This window comes from Psilocybe cubensis, chromosome 8 (genome assembly GCF_017499595.1).
Source record: "Psilocybe cubensis strain MGC-MH-2018 chromosome 8, whole genome shotgun sequence".
NCBI lineage: Eukaryota > Fungi > Basidiomycota > Agaricomycetes > Agaricales > Agrocybaceae > Psilocybe > Psilocybe cubensis.
In genome coordinates, this window is record NC_063006.1 from 836,281 (window position 1) to 852,742 (window position 16,462).

Sequence of the window (16,462 nt, forward strand, 5' to 3'; positions counted from 1 at the left end):
CGTTGGACTGTGCCGCGAAGTCTATTTTTGCTGACCAGGAGCACTTACGTCATTATCTGGGTGATGTCACCAAAAGGCGGGGATGATCCGTGTGCGAGTACTGTGTTTTCTGGAGGAGGAGGGGAACGGGACAAAGACATAAAACATATGGAACGCCGTTGTTGTTGAAGTAGTGGTTGCGGGCGAAACGGCAGGAAAGGGAAGTCGGCGTTGACTGAGTTTCAAAATGGAAAATGCGCGTTGAGCACAAGTCCTCTTTGATCGGGGCCATCACCGGCTGTGTTTTGTATTTTGTATGTTAGAGAAAGGACGCCCGCTTCTCACCCTGGATCCATGCCGAGTCTGCAATAATTGCTCGGAATTGTACTTTTGTGCGTCCTTTTGCTTCAAGACCCTGCTTATGTCTTGAAGCTGACCGACACACCACCGCAAAGACCGCGTAACGAGCGTTCGTTTTCTCCTTTTCTTTCATCTCAACCAGCGACCCACCTTTCGCCCACCGACTATCACACGTCTTTGTCATTCTGCGCCGCGGTTGAGTCAGCGGAGGAGGCACAGTCGGCGTCCCCACACGGGCTACAAGGTGAGTTGAACCTTGGTTCACACATTGCGTTCTGCAAGTACTGTATTCAAGTGCTCCAGGTTTGATTTCCAGTGCTAATTTTGCTATACTCCAATCAGTTTATTTTCGACAGAGACAAAGTCCGCGCCGGTGCCCTATCTGCGCCAACCTCGAGGCGTGCTTGTTCTAAACCAATTCTGAACTGCCATATACATTCCTGGTCCCCCATTCCCCCGATTCCCACATTACATCGTGAGCTCCCCCGGCTTCGCTGCACCTGCATTCAGAAAGCAGTTGATTGTTTAATTGGCGTCATTCGGCTTGCTTTGGCCTTTTGACTGCTTTCATCTTGAACGTCAAAACAAACTACAATCGCTCAAACGAGTCCACGGCCCCTTCAACACAACCTGTGCATGGAGGTCTCAGCGATACAGCCTGTGGTGTCGCCTGTGCCTAGCGCTCATAACGGACGCCCTCAGAACAAGGTCAGTCACTTTTTCCCAACCGTTATTTGGACATGCACCGATCGTTGCGTTCAACTTTGTCTTTGTGCTTACTAACTGCTATGTTGCTTGTGTAGACCCGTGGCTCCAGCACACATACGAACAAGCTTTCCTTTTCCCAAACGATCTCGTCACTCAAGGGCATCATTCGGATACCGAACCGCAGGAAGCTTTCCACACCCCGCACCCACTTCCACTCTCAGTCGCAAGACGATGCGGACAGCACCAAGTCCACCTCCAACCCCCATTTCACCTCCAGACCGCGGCCCACGCACGGCCTCTCGCACTCGCTCGACACGCAGGCCCACCTGCACTCGCGCACGCGGAGCACGGGTACTGCTGCGTCCGATGGGAGTGGAGATATCGACGGCATTATCTCTGATACTGAAGACTACGATAAACAACAAAGGCGGAGGAGCAACATCAAGAATGACCCGTATGCGCGGTTCTCGCGCACGGCAGAGGGCCTGAACTATACTTACAAGCCATATATGTCCCAGCCGATGCTCGGCGCTGAGCTCTCCCGGGGCACTGGCGGGGATGAGTTGGTCACTGGTTATGATTCGGAGTCTGGCTCTGCTTCAGGGTCGGGATATGGAGGGGGTGGTCGTTCGCCTGTTGGGACCGGTGAGGGTGGAGGGAGGCGCAGCGGAGAGCACCATCAACAGCATGCTCCTTCAGGGTTTTCGGCAACTTCACCACTAGCGCTGCCACCCCCATCGCCCTCTCCGACTCCAGTCTCATTGTCATCTCCTACTGCTACCCACCCGGCGACGGAGGTAGCGTTTTCTTCGGGTGGAAAAGTGGAAGATACGTTAATCCAAGTGCAGCACGGCGATCAGGGAGATGAGGGGGAGAAGGAGGGGCATATTAATGATCTCTATGATGGCAAAGCTGGATGTTCTCTTAACAACGCCGCACCTAGCGACACGAACACGGACACGAACACAAACACGAACATTGGTACTACTGCTAATACTGCACAATCTACGACTCCAGCTCAAATTTCATCGTCTACATCTACACCTACGTCAACTATTCAAACTAATTCACATGCCCGCTCCAACTCACCCTTGCCATTATTACCTCTACCTGATGGACCCTCTTCGTCGACGTCTGCGTCTACACCCGGAGCAGCATTGCGCCCGCGTAGCAGCAACGGCAGCGGTAGAACACCTGCACCCAGACGTGCATTACCGCCTCCACCACCTGAATCACCAATATCTGCATCATCTTCTGCGTCAGCCGCCCCAGAGGAACAGCATGTTGCGGCTAGAGCCATTCCATCCCAGTCTGAGCCCAGCTACACTGGTAATGGCGATACCGACGATCGGAGCCCTCCGATAGACCCGCTAGCCACCCCGCGCCCCGCGTACTCGACCTCATACACACGCTTCGCGCACACCGAGTCTCCGCCGTCGTTTCCGACACCGTTGCCCATCGTCACTCTCACCACCCCGTCGTCGCCCACCACTCCTTACACTCACACTCCCCCCCATCTGTCGGCAGTTGACCGGCCCGCGATATTATCGTCTTCACTATCTTCGTCCTCTGCCACATCCACTTCGACAGTCACTTCGGCGACGTCGTGGAGGACGGTTACTGAATCTATGGGGTCTATGAATGCCACTTCCGCAAATAATAATAATAATAATAATGGCAACAGCAACGACAAACCGAAACCGAAACGTCCGCCGCCGAACCACCGGTTCAGCATGACGTTCATGAGCAGCATGAGCTCGGGCGCGGCGCCGCCTGTATTACCTGTGCTACAGCTGCCAGGGATCAGGTCGTTCTCATCTTCGTCGGCATCGGCACAGAGGAGCAGGAACGACACGGGGCCACACTCGCCTGGAAGTGCATCGAGCGGCGAGGGCGAGGGCGGCTCGCCGGGTAAGAAGTTGAGCGAGATGCCGGCGCTGCCGTTGAAGGGCACGGGCCGCGGGGTGCGGGGGCACGAGGAGGTGGACGATCTCGAAGATGACGACGAGGACGGTGATGAGGAGGAAGATGAGGAGGAAGATGAGAATGCACAGTACCGCGGCCACGCATTTTTGGATGCGAGCGTCGAAGTGCCGTCGCGCACGAGCTTTAGCAGCGAGATGACCAGCGGGAGCAGTGAGGTTGGTGATGGAGATTATTCACATTCGTCGTCGTATTTTGTGGAGAGGGATGGGGATAGGACGTTTGATTCGGCTTGGGGCTCTGGTGGATCGAGTGCGAGTGAGACGATGGCGACTGTCGGCTCGAGCTCGTCAGCGCGCTCTCTGGGTATGGGTATGGGTAGCAGCTTGAGCGAGTCGAGCTCGGCATCAGGGTCGAGCTCTAGTTGGGGTTATCATTTGCACTTGCAGCAGCAGCAGCATCGCCAACAACAACAACAACTGCAGCAGCAGCAGCGAATCGTGTATGCAGAGCAGGACGAGGAGGAGGAAGATCCAAATGCCGATGCGAAGAGTACAGGGTCGCGCACGTCGTCGTACAAGACGGCGCTGGGTTCGATGCCGCCGTCGCCTGCTGCTCTACCCCCCGTCCCTCTTCCATTGCCACATTCAATTCAGTCCCCTCAACATCAGGCGCAGTCGATATCCAAGTCAAAACATCTCCCTTCGATAGCAACGTCTTCTTCACAGTCCAGCGTACACCAGCAACAGCGCAAACAATCTCCGTTGGAAACGTACTTTGGCGACCCGACACGTCCGTCGGAGAAACGTTTCTCGCGCACGCCGCATCTCCCACCTGTAGAGACGTCCAAGCTCGATTTGGATTTCTCGTTCTTGGATCGGGATCCGTCGGAGAGCAGTAGCAGCAGTGGTAGCCTGGCAAAGGGGAAAGGAAAGGGAAAGAGTAGAGGCTTGACGGATGATGCGGGGCGCACGCCGGTTGGGAGGAGGCCTGTCAGCACACCATGGGGTGGTTCGAAGGCCGGCGCGGGTGGTGATTATTTCCAACAGCAGCGCGAAAAGGAGCGAGATCGGGGGAGGGAGAGGGAGGAAGAGATGGGTTCTGGAGCGGCATCATCCTCTTCCCCTGTGCGGACACCTCGTGCAGACGAGTATCATCGTCATACGATGAATCTGCCTACTCCAGTACCTGTGCAGCGTACACCGTCGTTTGTGCGTGGGCAGCAGATAGTGTCGCCGCCGCCTTTGGTGAATAGATCGATATCTGCTGCCAATCGCTTGAGTATCAATTTCAATGGAGGAGGGCTAGGAGGAGTGTCGCAGCATCCAGGGATCTACAAGCAGGCGTCGAGGAGTTTAATTGACGTGCATGCTGTAGAGAAGAAGGAAAGGATCGAGCAGATGGTGCGGGAGGATGAGGAGGCGCAGGAGGTGGACAGAAGGAGGAAGGTGAAGGAATATAGGATGAGTCTGCGGGCGTCTGCTACTGCTGCGGCTGCCGCTATTTCCGGGAATGGGACTATTGCTGAGGAGAATGGGACGGAGAAACGAGGGCATAAAAATAGGACGACGATGGAAATAGACGCAAGAGGTGATGTGTTGGCTGCTGGAATAAATGCTGGCAGCACTGGTGCAGCATCTACTTCTGCCAATGATACCGACCCGGCTAATAGGTTGCTGCCACCGCGTTCGGCCGATATTGTTACGAGAGAAGGAGACGAGGTATCTTTTAGTGGGGAAGGCTGCTCCGCTTCCGGCACGATAGGACGGACAGGTGCAGGAGGAGGAGAAGCAACAGCATCAGACCGCAATGGTGACGATGCAGGTTTAGCTGCTACTGCCACTACTGCGACTGCTACTGCTGGTGCCAGCAAGAGGATCAGCATGGCTCCTGCCTACGACGCGCTCTCATACCCGCTCCGGCGGCGGCGCTCGATGCCGACGTTCAACGCCACGACGACCGCGCCTCCGCCTTACCCGGAATTTGCGCCGCATCCGCAATCTGTAAGCTGGATGAGCGTGCAGATCCAGCCGCGCGAGGACGAAGGGCGGGAGGAGCTGCCGCCGTACTCGAACTCGATCAAGCTGGCCGCGATCATGCCGCGCAAGATGGAGTTCTCGAAGCCGGGTATTCAGGCCAAGGACAGAAAATGGCGTAGAGTGTTGTGTGTGCTCGAGGGCACGATGTTCAAGGTGTATAAGGCGCCTGCTGGTGCGTCGGGTGCTGGGGTGCTGGGAGAGTGGTGGGAGAGCAAGGTCGGGGTGGGGGATGTGGCTACTACGGCGCCTTTGACTACGACGACTTTTGTGAGTGGTAGTGGATCTGGGCATTCGCGTCGGCCGTCGGCCTCGACGTTGGCGATTGCGGGCATACCGGGGGTGAATCCGGGAGATTATGCGACAGGGAGGGGCGAGGAGGGTGTAAGGAATGCGATTGCTGCTGTTGAGGAGGCGGAGAGGGCGGAGGAGATGGAGCGGGAGAGGGGCCTGATGAGGGCGAGGAAAAGTGGAGAAGTTGAGCCACGGCAGGAACAATCTCAGCAGCAGGTGTCACCGATTGAGAGTGGGAGTGCTGGAAACTCGTCTGGGCAGCTGCATCCTCCTGCGTTGCATGTTCAAGGCCATCATAATCTACAACACGACCAACCCAGCAGCAGCAGCAGTTCATACAGCGAAAACCACTCAGGAGGCGGTGGATTGTTACCTGCTACACGATCTGCATTGAATTTGGCAGTTCAGCTACTCAAACCAGGTTCATCGCGCCATGGAAGGTCTAGCAGTGATGTGGGCCAAAATCATAGTCCAGTTCGAGCTCATTCGCCTAGGTCGTCATTGAACATCCCGAGAAGTGGGAGGACGACTCCAACGTCGTCATTACCTTCCAGATCACCTACGCCATCGCCTTCTGTAAACAATTACTCGAGGCCATCGACACCTGCTACGTCAGTCTCGACTTCGCATTCCCACTCGAATTCGCACTCGGCGTCGTCCGAAAGATCAGGGTTCCGCGTAGGCGCTGGGTCGATGGCGAGTGGTTCTAGCTCTGGTCGAGCTAGCACCTCGCGGCAGGCGGCGCGCCCCAATGTGTCTATTGTTTCGCGAGAAAAGGAAAAGGAGAAGGAAAAGGAGCGGATGCTCAAACCTGACGAAGCGGATTTGATTAGGGTGTATACCATGCAAAACGCGGAGAGCGGACTGGGTAGCGATTATTTAAAGAGGAAACACGTCATTCGTGTGCGGTTGGAGGGCGAGCAGTTTTTGCTGCAGGCGCAAGATGTGGATAGCGTTATAGCGTGGATTGAGGTGTGTGTTTTTTCACATTGTATCGAAGTCAAATTTGATTGATGTTGGATTTGCGGCATTCAGGGACTGCAATCTGCGACCAACATTGCTTTGGATCTAGACGAGAGGCCTATGCCTCGTGGACCCATCTTTCCAAGGTGTGTAGACGGTTTCTGGGTCACTCTGACTATTTATGACTTTATTGACGTGTTCATTCCTCTCGCGGGATTGCAGACGGAGGAGACGCCGACGAGTTCAGCCTCCACCTATTAATACCGACACGGCGAATATGCCAGCTGCGAATCCGTCTCCTACTGGACAAACCCCGGTGACTGCCAGCCATCTCGCAGCCCCTCTAACGCGGTCTGCCGGACGACGTCTGCGATGAAACTTACTCGGCTAAAAGGAACGCGGTGTGGAAGTGGGTGTGAAACATTTTTTACTAAGTTTCTGACTGGGAGTATGTACGAACAAGGCTGTATAACTGTATGAATATGTACTATACACGCACCTACACACCAAGTACACGGACATTTTTACCTGGCTGGTGTGGGATGATAAGAATGGTGAAAGAGGAGTGGATTTATTTTCATATTCCCACGGGTGAATCCGAAGTAATCCGGTTTTGTCATGTTGAAGCCCGCTGTTATCTGCACCGCCCACCATCGATATTCATTCATCCCCACCCACCCCACCGAGCACACAACCCACAGCGTCCTCCTCATCCTTCTCGGCGACGCTCTCTCCAAAAGTCCTTTTTTCTCCAGCACGGTCCTCGTCTTTGGCCTCTCGTCGCCAGCCAACTCCCCCGCACTCTTTTTTTCACCCTTCGTCTGCCTTGGTCAGCGGCTCTTTGGCGTCACCTCTTCTTGGTCCTATACAGTCCAATATCGTAGCTTGACACTCAGCAGTCTTTGCGGTCATTAGAAAGGAAGATGAACATGGCGGACACAGCGACAGAGATCGATCTTGACTCGGTCATCGACAGACTTTTGGAAGGTGAGCTGGCATGGTCCTATCTCTGCTCTGGGAAAACGGAGGCTGTTGGACGGGTTGGATGTGAGGAAGGCTTGGGCAGATGTTGCCTGTCGACTGTCGGAGTCGCAGGCCAGTGGGATATCTCGGCCTCATTGCAGTACCCCATCGTGTGGCTGTTCCAGACTCATGTCGCACGCGATGATTCACCACCTACCAAAACCTTCCCCGCAAAATCGAATGTCCATCCTCAAACGTTGCATGGACTACTCATCTCTGTCCCCATCGCCAAAATTGCTCGGCTTTTGTTGGCTCGAAAGGCACTCCATCATCGTCGCCATCATCAAACAGTCATAAGTGCCGTCGCTAACGCCCTTTTTGTCTTGCCTTTTTTTCTTTAGTGCGTGGCAACCGACCTGGAAAGCCTGTCCAGCTGGCAGAATATGAAATCAAGTACTTGTGCACAAAAGCTCGGGAAATCTTCATTAACCAGCCTATCTTGCTCGAGTTGGAAGCTCCTATCAAGATTTGCGGTACGTTACTTGAACGCTCATCCTTTGTTTGCCGCTTCTTTGTTCTCGTCTCTTACTCATGTGCTTTCGGATCTTATAGGTGACATTCATGGCCAGTATTACGACCTTTTACGGCTCTTTGAGTACGGCGGCTTCCCGCCAGAAGCAAACTATCTGTTCCTTGGGGACTATGTAGACAGAGGGAAACAGTCTCTGGAGACAATCTGCCTTCTCCTCGCCTACAAGATCAAATATCCCGAAAATTTCTTCATCCTCAGAGGAAACCACGAATGCGCCAGTATCAACAGGATATACGGCTTTTACGACGAATGTGAGTCATATTCTCCGGTCCTTGGTTCCCGGGACGGGCACATGCTGACCGTCAATTGTTCTTCTCATAGGCAAACGCCGCTACAACATTAAATTATGGAAAACATTTACAGATTGTTTCAACTGTCTGCCTATTGCTGCCATCATCGACGAGAAGATCTTCACAATGCACGGTGGTCTGAGTCCCGACCTGCAGTCTATGGAGCAAATACGAAGAGTTATGCGACCAACAGATGTTCCGGATACTGGTAAGCCATGCTTTCCTGCTTCTCGATGACTTCATTAGCGGATGGCTATCTCTCCGTCTATCTCTATCCATCTGATGTACCGCGAACCTCCCTTTGCTGACCGTGTTCTCACGTGCTCTTTCATTTAGGACTTCTTTGCGATCTACTGTGGTCGGATCCCGATAAGGATATCACAGGATGGTCGGAAAACGACAGAGGAGTGTCATTTACATTTGGGCCAGATGTCGTTTCACGCTTCCTCCAAAAGCACGACATGGACTTGATATGTCGGGCACATCAAGTGAGTGGTCTGATTTTTGTATAATATATACTCCTTTCTACTCCCTCCATTCGTCGTACTTTCTCCGACGCGCTGCGACTGCGGGCATTGGCTATCTTGTTCGGTCCCCATTTGTTTTCCCCCTTTAATTTGTCATGGCGCCATCTCCATGGTCACGGGTTTCCTGTCTGCTTTCCTTTTCCTACGCACCTTTGCTGACAAGCGTAATGCGATCTTTCTCTCTTGTCTGTCAAGGTCGTCGAGGACGGCTACGAGTTCTTCGCCAAAAGGCATTTGGTAACGCTGTTCTCAGCCCCAAATTACTGTGGAGAGTTTGACAATGCGGGTGCAATGATGAGTGTGGATGAGACACTACTGTGTTCCTTCCAGGTGCGCTTAGATCGTTTCTTCGTTGAATAGGATTGGGAAATTAATATACTTTTTGGTATAGATTCTAAAGCCCGCTGAGAAGAAGGCCAAGTATCCATACGGAGGTATCAACATGGGAGGACGTGGGCCGGTAACACCACCACGCAAACCTAAGAAGAGCAACAAGATGGGCTGAACATGATTAAGGAAAAGGGATTATTCGGATTTTATTTTGGGTTGATGATGAAAGGACGTCAAGGGGGGGAAGGACAAGAACACAAGAACAACATCTACCATTCCTTCCGTCTCTTTTATGATCTTCATCTTTTTTCACCTCTCCGTTTTTCTTTATTTCTTCTGCCTGTCCCATCTTCTGTCGTCCTCTTTTTTTCTTTTCTTTTTCCTCTGTCATTTTGATTTGCCTTTTTTTTTTTGATTGCGTCCTCGTCTTGACTGTATATTTTATCACATTTTTTTCGCATATTCCTTTCCCCCCCTCTCGTTCGCTCGCTCGCTTAGCTCCGCTCGTTCTCGGGTTTACTCGTTTTATGTCCTGTCCGTGGCGCGACTCGCGTCGCGTCCGTCGTCACCAGTCTAATATAAGTAGTCTAGTCCTCTAAACCTAACTAAAGGTCGTGGGAATGAGTCACGTGTATATGTTAGGGGGGTGGGGGGAAGTGTGCGGCGCGGTGAACTTGCTTTGAGATGACATCTACCAACAGCAAGATAAAGAGTGATGTTAATAGACAGGCGGCGAATGTCGAATACAAGTACGTCGTTATTTTCATCTATCAATTTCATGCGTATTTAAATAAATGAAAAGGCTGGAGCATATCAGGAAGGACCTTGAGACGGAGAATTCAACCAAGTGCAGCTTCGATGCTATTCTGAAGTACTTTCTTTCCCTTGTTCTTAGAGACGATGACCCAAAGAAGAGGCGCTTGGATATCATTCAAAAAGAGATTGAAGTGCTTCAGTTGAAACGCTATGGGGAGGGAAATGGAGACACCACGATCAGAGAAGCTGCAGTTGCTCAGGCCGACGAGTGTTTGAAGGCAGCAGGGAGTACACCATTTGAGCATATCGATGATAAGGATGACGACACTCGGTTTGGGTCACAGAAGGAGCAAGAACTGATCCAAGAAAGGGATAACATACTGGATATGCTCTTACACGAGGCTCTCGAATCAGTGCTGCCCGTTGCCAACAGTGGGGATGTCATTAAAACGTTGGAGAATTTGTGAGTTTTATATTCGGTTAAACTACTATACAAATTATGATGTTCTGTTTCAGCGGGACCGCATTTGCCAAAGGTAAAGCGGAATCGTCCCGCTACGGGGAATTCGTTCGTCTATGCAACAACGCTCTCCGACGCCTAGCTTATGTAGATTCAAAGCGTCAGTTTCGAGAAAAAGATCGCCTCAACATTCGCTTTCATCGCAATGATCCCAGCCATATCACGACCCACTCCAAAGATATGCAGGATATTCACTGTAAGCCGGATGTTGTCATCACGCCTCTCATTGCTGCTCTACGTGCGGCCTCGCGGGGTCTAGAAGTCGATGTGAACTTTGACAAACCGCCCCGGAAGAGTTTCGAATGGGTTGATATCCTCTCGTGCCAGGACTTTAAATTAGTCAATGAGGGTATCCCTGCAGAAGGCAAGTCCGTGACAACCAGACAGTTTGAAATCGCAATTTCTTCACAAGCGTTGCAGCACGTACTTTCTTCGAAACTACACCTCCTCTGCCCATTGTTACAGAAGGATCTATCTCAAAACGCGCATCGGATGATGTATTTCTAGCGGAAAACCCTTTGCCGTCGAAGAAACTATGGGAATCGAATTCAGAGACGCCCACAAGTTCAGCATCCACATTTACAAGTTCGGCCATAGTCAATAATTCGAAAAGAAAGGCAACCAAGGTTGAAATGAAAAAACAGCAGATAATTAACGGGCGTGTGCAGTGTGCATCTTACGCGCTCGAAATGATGTCTTATAGCGCCGGGGTTCACCATGCCATTAATTTACTCTTCACTGGTATGTTCTTTCTTTCGTCTTATAACAAGATTTGCATGCTCATCAGAACAGATGGCCATGTGTGGATTTGGTATCATGATCGTCAGGGTGTCGTTCAGTCTGACGGCCTCAGCATCTTTGCAGACTTTGCTCGCTTCCTTGTTCTCCTTTTTGCTTTCCAGCGTTTCCGCGCGGCAGACTGGGGGATTATTCGTTGCCTCAATCCCCAATTTATAGATAGGGTTGAAAACGAGCCAGTGTCGAGAAATACGCAAGGTCAGTAAGCCAACTCATCACGGAAAGAAGGATTCTCGTTCAACTGTTAGAACCAGTGCCAGAACCCGGGATCAAATTCAATTTGAAACGAGATCTGCGGAACCTCTGCGTTCCAGAAGATCAGGGCAGAAAACTTGCAACGGTTACAATTAACGTGAATAATTTTTTATCACACCCACCACACAGCTTGAGCGGCAACACCACAGCAGTTGTTTTGTCCCAGGGCTTTGATGAAGGCGGTGCATTGGTACCTGTACCAATGGTCTGTAAGATATATCACCCCGAGGTTGAACGACGACACGAAGGAGCAACCATCCAGGTCGTCCGCAAGATCGCCGCAGACAAGGACAAGACCATGCTCAAACACCTGCCCTCCGTACTGTTCTACGGAGATGTGTCGGGATGCACCACTCATCGTATTCGGAGCATGATTAAACGGCGATGGAAGGGCCACCGCACTCTCCGGATATTGGGTCTCAGAAAGCTGGAGGAGATCACGACCGTCGACGGTGCAGATTTTATCAAGGCTTGGCTTGAAACCGTCATATGTAAGCCATGACTGTTTCTTCTTGCCGATGTAGATTTTTGACGTGCGATGTCTGTTTAGGTCACGCATTTCTTTGGAAAAACTACGTTGAACATGGGGATCCCAGTCTAAGCAATATCATGTACGACCCGGTTGACAAATGCGGGGTTCTGAGCGACTTTGATCTTTCTCTGTTGCAATGGGAACCTCGTGTCATTGGGACGGACAGAACCGGCACTGTCCCATTCATGGCTATCGAACTCCTGAGCAAGAAGTACTGGGAAGGGAAAATCCAAAGATTTTATCACCATGAATTGGAATCATTCATTTGGATTCTCGCCTATGTGTGTCTTCTTTATGACAGAGGGATTCGCAAAAAGAATGAATCAGTCGATTCTTGGCGAACGTCGGATTACAAAATTTGTTCAAAAGAAAAGCGGCATTTCTACGGCAATTTAGATGAAGAACTTGCAAATCAGGTTCAGGCAAACTATAAGACATACTGGCCCATGGCTGAAGATCTCCTTCTCAATCTACATATTTACCATGCGGAACATCAACTTCAGATGTTTACATCGGCCAACAACGAACCTCGTCTGGCTTCCGACAATCTTTGGGGAAGATTCAACTCTGTATTGAGCTCAACCCTCCCGCCTAACAGTATTCCTGACCAGGACGTTCTTTTGGGACGACTCAAAGCCCAGAAGCCATCCTTTGAACCTTCTGACGAAAATGCGCGACAGAAGCTTTGGGCCAAATATTCCACCGTTAATGATTAACAATGGTGTATAGTGCCGCTTGGTCGTCGCCTCCATTTTCGCATCCTGCGTACCAGTTCCTAGTTGATCTTGTCCCACACTACAGTACGACAAGTTCAAGAGAGGAACACATTTCCTGAATACACACTTTCTTGTTAGCTGCTAATTGTTTGTTGACATTGGAATATTTATTCTACGAGCTAACATACGTTATTAGGCTGGCCACTGGACATAGTAAATTGGGGATGCACTGAAAAGCATAGGAGTATGCGAATGTCTCTGTCAACTGTCTCACTGTCTGCGCTCCTATGCAAGCTTTGGTCCTTTTACTTCTTCCACGAATGTCATCAGAAACAAAGTCTAACGGACTCGTAGTGCGGTCCAATGCACCTACTACGTAGCTTGTATTGTATGCTTTCATGACCTGTTTCGTTGCATTAACAATGCTTTTCACGAAACTTCCGAAGGCTAGACTATAAGGGCCGCAGCGCCTATTGATGACGTAGAACTGAAATCTTTGGTGCAATTAAAGAGACGTACTACTGTTGTTCCCTTCTTCGACTCTCTTTCCGGCACCATTTTCTCTCGATAAACGTAGTCGTGATTTTTTACAATGACCGAGGCCTTCATGCAGCCACCTCCCCCTCCAAAGACCAAACTGGGTCGTTATCGGCTTCTGTCTCCAAACGCTGGCGTACATGTCTCACCAATTCAGCTTGGGGCAGGAAGTATTGGCGACAAGTGGGAGAAATTTGGCTTGGGGAGTATGGACAAAGCCCGGAGCTTTGAGCTTCTGGATGCATACTACGACAGCGGCGGAAACTTCATTGATACTGCGAATCATTAGTGAGTAATACGTTTTGTCTGACTGTTTTTTTTCTGACCTGAGATCACCTACGTAGTCAAGATGAAACTTCGGAAATGTTTATCGGAGAGTGGGCACAGAAGCGAGGAATCAGGGACCAGCTGTTCATTGCGACCAAGGTTGGTTAACCATTTATACCATTACAATTGGACAATAACACTTCTATTATGATCAGTACACCACTAATCTGAAAGCAAATAACAATTCTGTCGCACAGCAAATAATGTATACGGGCAACAATACAAAATCACTGCACATATCAGTTACAGCCTCTCTAACGAAATTGCGAACAAACTACATCGATCTCTTATATGTTCATTGGTGGGACTGGGATACGAGTATCGAAGAAATAATGCAGTCATTGCATAACCTTGTGTTGCAGGGTAAGGTCCTGTACCTTGTAAGCGCAACCACTCCTCAAAGATATATGCGTTGAAGTATCTTGTGTTCTGTAGGGAGCTTCAGATACACCTGCTTGGATCGTGTCAAAAGCCAATCAATATGCACGAGATCATGCATTAACGCCATTCGTTATTTACCAAGGTGCATGGAATGTCATGGAACGCTCTTTCGAACGGGATATTATTCCAATGGCTAGAGCAGAAGGTAAGTAATCGCTCTATATTTCACGATTATGGATTTATCGGTTATATTACAAGGCATGGCGTTAGCGCCTTGGAATGTTCTTGCGGGAGGAAGGATACGGAGTGACGAAGAGGAAGAACAGCGTCGGCAGACAGGCGAAAAAGGTCGCACGATATTAAATCCTAACTGGGAGCGTAACGACCAAGAAAAGAAAATGTGTCAGGCACTTTCCAAGGTTGCAGCAGAAGTGGGTGCAAAGAGCATCAACGCCGGTGCGTCTCTATGCTTCATAGCCATTTTGCTATTTGAAAGTGGCTGATTTCTCCCCCTCCGAAGTTGCAATTGCCTATGTAATGCAAAAGACCACCTACGTCTTTCCTATCGTTGGTGGTCGTAAAGTCGAGCATCTCATGAGTAACATAGAGGCCCTTGACATAAGTTTGAGTAGCAAACAGATGCAATACTTGGAAAGCATTGTCCCGTTAGACCTAGGTTTCCCGTCTTGGTTTATCGTCAGTTATCTCTTTCTTTCAAACTTCGAGCTGCAACCTACAAATGATTATATCTAGGGCGACGGCACCAAGATAGGCGACTTCATGAACGTTGCAGGAAACATCGAGATGCGTCCCATGCCACAGCCACTCCATCCTGCAGTGAAGTCCTAATGACGGGGAGAGATCCTGATTTCTCAAACCTCAAATTCAAAGAACCAAGAAACCTGCTTTGGAAGATGATATATTGTAAAAAAACATAGGTTTGCGACGACAAAACATATTGAAAGCATAATGGTGAAGAAAACATGTGGCATAACTTTTGACGGAACAATAAGTAATTAATCCAAATTATGATAGAGAATTAGTTGTAAAATGCTAGGGATTGCGTAGATCATAAGAAGCATGAGACGATGTGAAAGTGGTTTAGCGCTACAAAACAAATAACAGGTCAGTACAGCTTAACAATACATAATAACGAAGGTGGTGTGAAAGAGAACGTGAGGCATTAGTGGGCATCATCGTTGGAGATGATTGTCGTGATAGTGAACGTTTGTATCAAGCAAGGTGGTCAATCAAGGCGAGACTGCCTCCTGTTGTCGGCCGAGCCAGTGGCTTTATTAAAGCCAGAGATTTTTTTGCCACTGATCGGGGCGCGATGTTTTGCAGCTCGGCCCCGTGTTGCATGAACTGCAGCGGACGGTCCTCCAAGCATGACACCGCCCGTGAGGACAGTGCTTTGTCCCCCTCGATAGAGGTATTTCGTCACCTCTTTCTTCTGCTTGTCGACGAAAACCTCAACCTCGCCCCGCTTGAGAGGACCTAAGGCCACAGCGCCTCCATCATCGCCTTCGACCACTTTAGGAGAGACATTCAAGCTATTGAAAGATTGAAAGGAAGAGTCAGACGAGAACGATTCCTCATTCTTGTGGGTAAGAAAGAACCTGGAGGACCTAGACGACCCTGAGCTCGACCTGGTGCCCGGGGGAGACACAATATCCGGCAAAGAAGATTCAACTTGCATAACTTGATCCGGGACGATGAGGGTCGGCTGCGGGATAATGAACTTATCACTGGCTGGAGATGGTGAGGCGGCTGTAAAAGTAGAAATCAAGCCTAAGATTTCATTTGCTTCATTCTCCGCCTCCTGCTTGGTTTGTAACAGTTCACGCGAAATCGGTGCATGCGAGGTAGCAACAAATGGCTGCGAGATCGTCTGTCGAGTAGGCCTAGCTGTTGAGTGTCGGACAAGTCTGCCACTGGGAAGGTGCATCTCGTCGCAAAAGGGGTCAAAAGACGTAAAAGTTACCCGAGGCGAATCCAATCCTTTTGACCACAAAACTTTTACCTCAGTTTTTTCTCCGTGACGAATTAAAAAGACTGAGAGAGGTTCAAGAATGAGATCGAAAGGCTGGTTGCCTAGTATCTTGATCCAGTCAGGCCAGTGAACGTTTTCGTAGAGACATACATCAAATATGGGGCTGGGGGGAAGTCTATGAGGAGAGAGGGTTATCGACAAGTTGGATTCCGAGTTGTTGACATAATAGCCAAGTCCAAGTTCCAGGGTCTTTTTCGCGCGTGACAGAGCAAGTGGGCTCAACACCGGGACCAGCGGTTTCGTTAAGAACCCTGTGGCAATTTGTATGCTGTTGGAGAACAGAATATTGTTGAATCGGAAAGACATTTTGAAGACCGATAGCAAAGTAGCTCGTGACGGTTGCAAGATGAAGAAATTTATCGACCGGCGACAAGAGTGAAGGTCCTAGAAATCGAAAAGCGATAACGAACTGATGATCTGCGACAAGAAAATGTGGATAAGTTGATTTGAACAGTTCAATTTGACAGTTGACTGAACTCTGAATATGTCGTTATAAAGAAGGAATGTATATCCTTGACCCAATGAGAGGACGAAAGAGTAGAAGACACAAACAGTTACTCAAGTGCAAACCAGTTGACAGTTGGGGGACTGGAACAAGAAAGGGCGGGCGAATTCAAACATG

The 16,462-nt window shown here is 50.0% G+C and overlaps 5 protein-coding genes across 5 annotated transcripts; 4 read left to right on the forward strand and 1 right to left on the reverse strand.

Moving 5' to 3' along the window:
- Positions 1–975: 975 nt before the first annotated feature.
- On the forward strand, positions 976–6,639 carry JR316_0008786 (PH domain-containing protein; the record flags this gene model as incomplete). The annotated part of the gene is made up of 4 exons (XM_047894498.1): positions 976–1,047; positions 1,143–6,272; positions 6,336–6,409; positions 6,486–6,639. 4 exons carry the CDS (start codon positions 976–978, stop codon positions 6,637–6,639), a joined length of 5,430 nt encoding a protein of 1,809 aa, XP_047745957.1.
- A 553-nt stretch (positions 6,640–7,192) lies between these two features.
- On the forward strand, positions 7,193–9,140 carry JR316_0008787 (Serine/threonine-protein phosphatase PP1; the record flags this gene model as incomplete). The annotated part of the gene is made up of 7 exons (XM_047894499.1): positions 7,193–7,583; positions 7,628–7,759; positions 7,839–8,069; positions 8,140–8,316; positions 8,445–8,596; positions 8,831–8,965; positions 9,027–9,140. The coding sequence occupies 7 exons, from the start codon at positions 7,193–7,195 to the stop codon at positions 9,138–9,140; spliced, it is 1,332 nt and encodes a 443-aa protein (XP_047745958.1).
- Positions 9,141–9,649: 509 nt separating this feature from the next.
- JR316_0008788 (uncharacterized protein) lies at positions 9,650–12,542 on the forward strand (the record flags this gene model as incomplete). Its single annotated transcript, XM_047894500.1, has 6 exons — positions 9,650–9,714; positions 9,768–10,184; positions 10,238–10,609; positions 10,654–11,237; positions 11,288–11,785; positions 11,845–12,542. 6 exons carry the CDS (start codon positions 9,650–9,652, stop codon positions 12,540–12,542), a joined length of 2,634 nt encoding a protein of 877 aa, XP_047745959.1.
- Positions 12,543–13,134: 592 nt separating this feature from the next.
- On the forward strand, positions 13,135–14,636 carry JR316_0008789 (Aryl-alcohol dehydrogenase [NADP(+)]; the record flags this gene model as incomplete). The annotated part of the gene is made up of 7 exons (XM_047894501.1): positions 13,135–13,367; positions 13,424–13,505; positions 13,562–13,786; positions 13,842–13,992; positions 14,046–14,243; positions 14,308–14,483; positions 14,541–14,636. The coding sequence occupies 7 exons, from the start codon at positions 13,135–13,137 to the stop codon at positions 14,634–14,636; spliced, it is 1,161 nt and encodes a 386-aa protein (XP_047745960.1).
- A 397-nt stretch (positions 14,637–15,033) lies between these two features.
- On the reverse strand, positions 15,034–16,146 carry JR316_0008790 (uncharacterized protein; the record flags this gene model as incomplete). The annotated part of the gene is made up of 1 exon (XM_047894502.1): positions 15,034–16,146. The coding sequence occupies one exon, from the start codon at positions 16,144–16,146 to the stop codon at positions 15,034–15,036; it is 1,113 nt and encodes a 370-aa protein (XP_047745961.1).
- Positions 16,147–16,462: the final 316 nt, after the last annotated feature.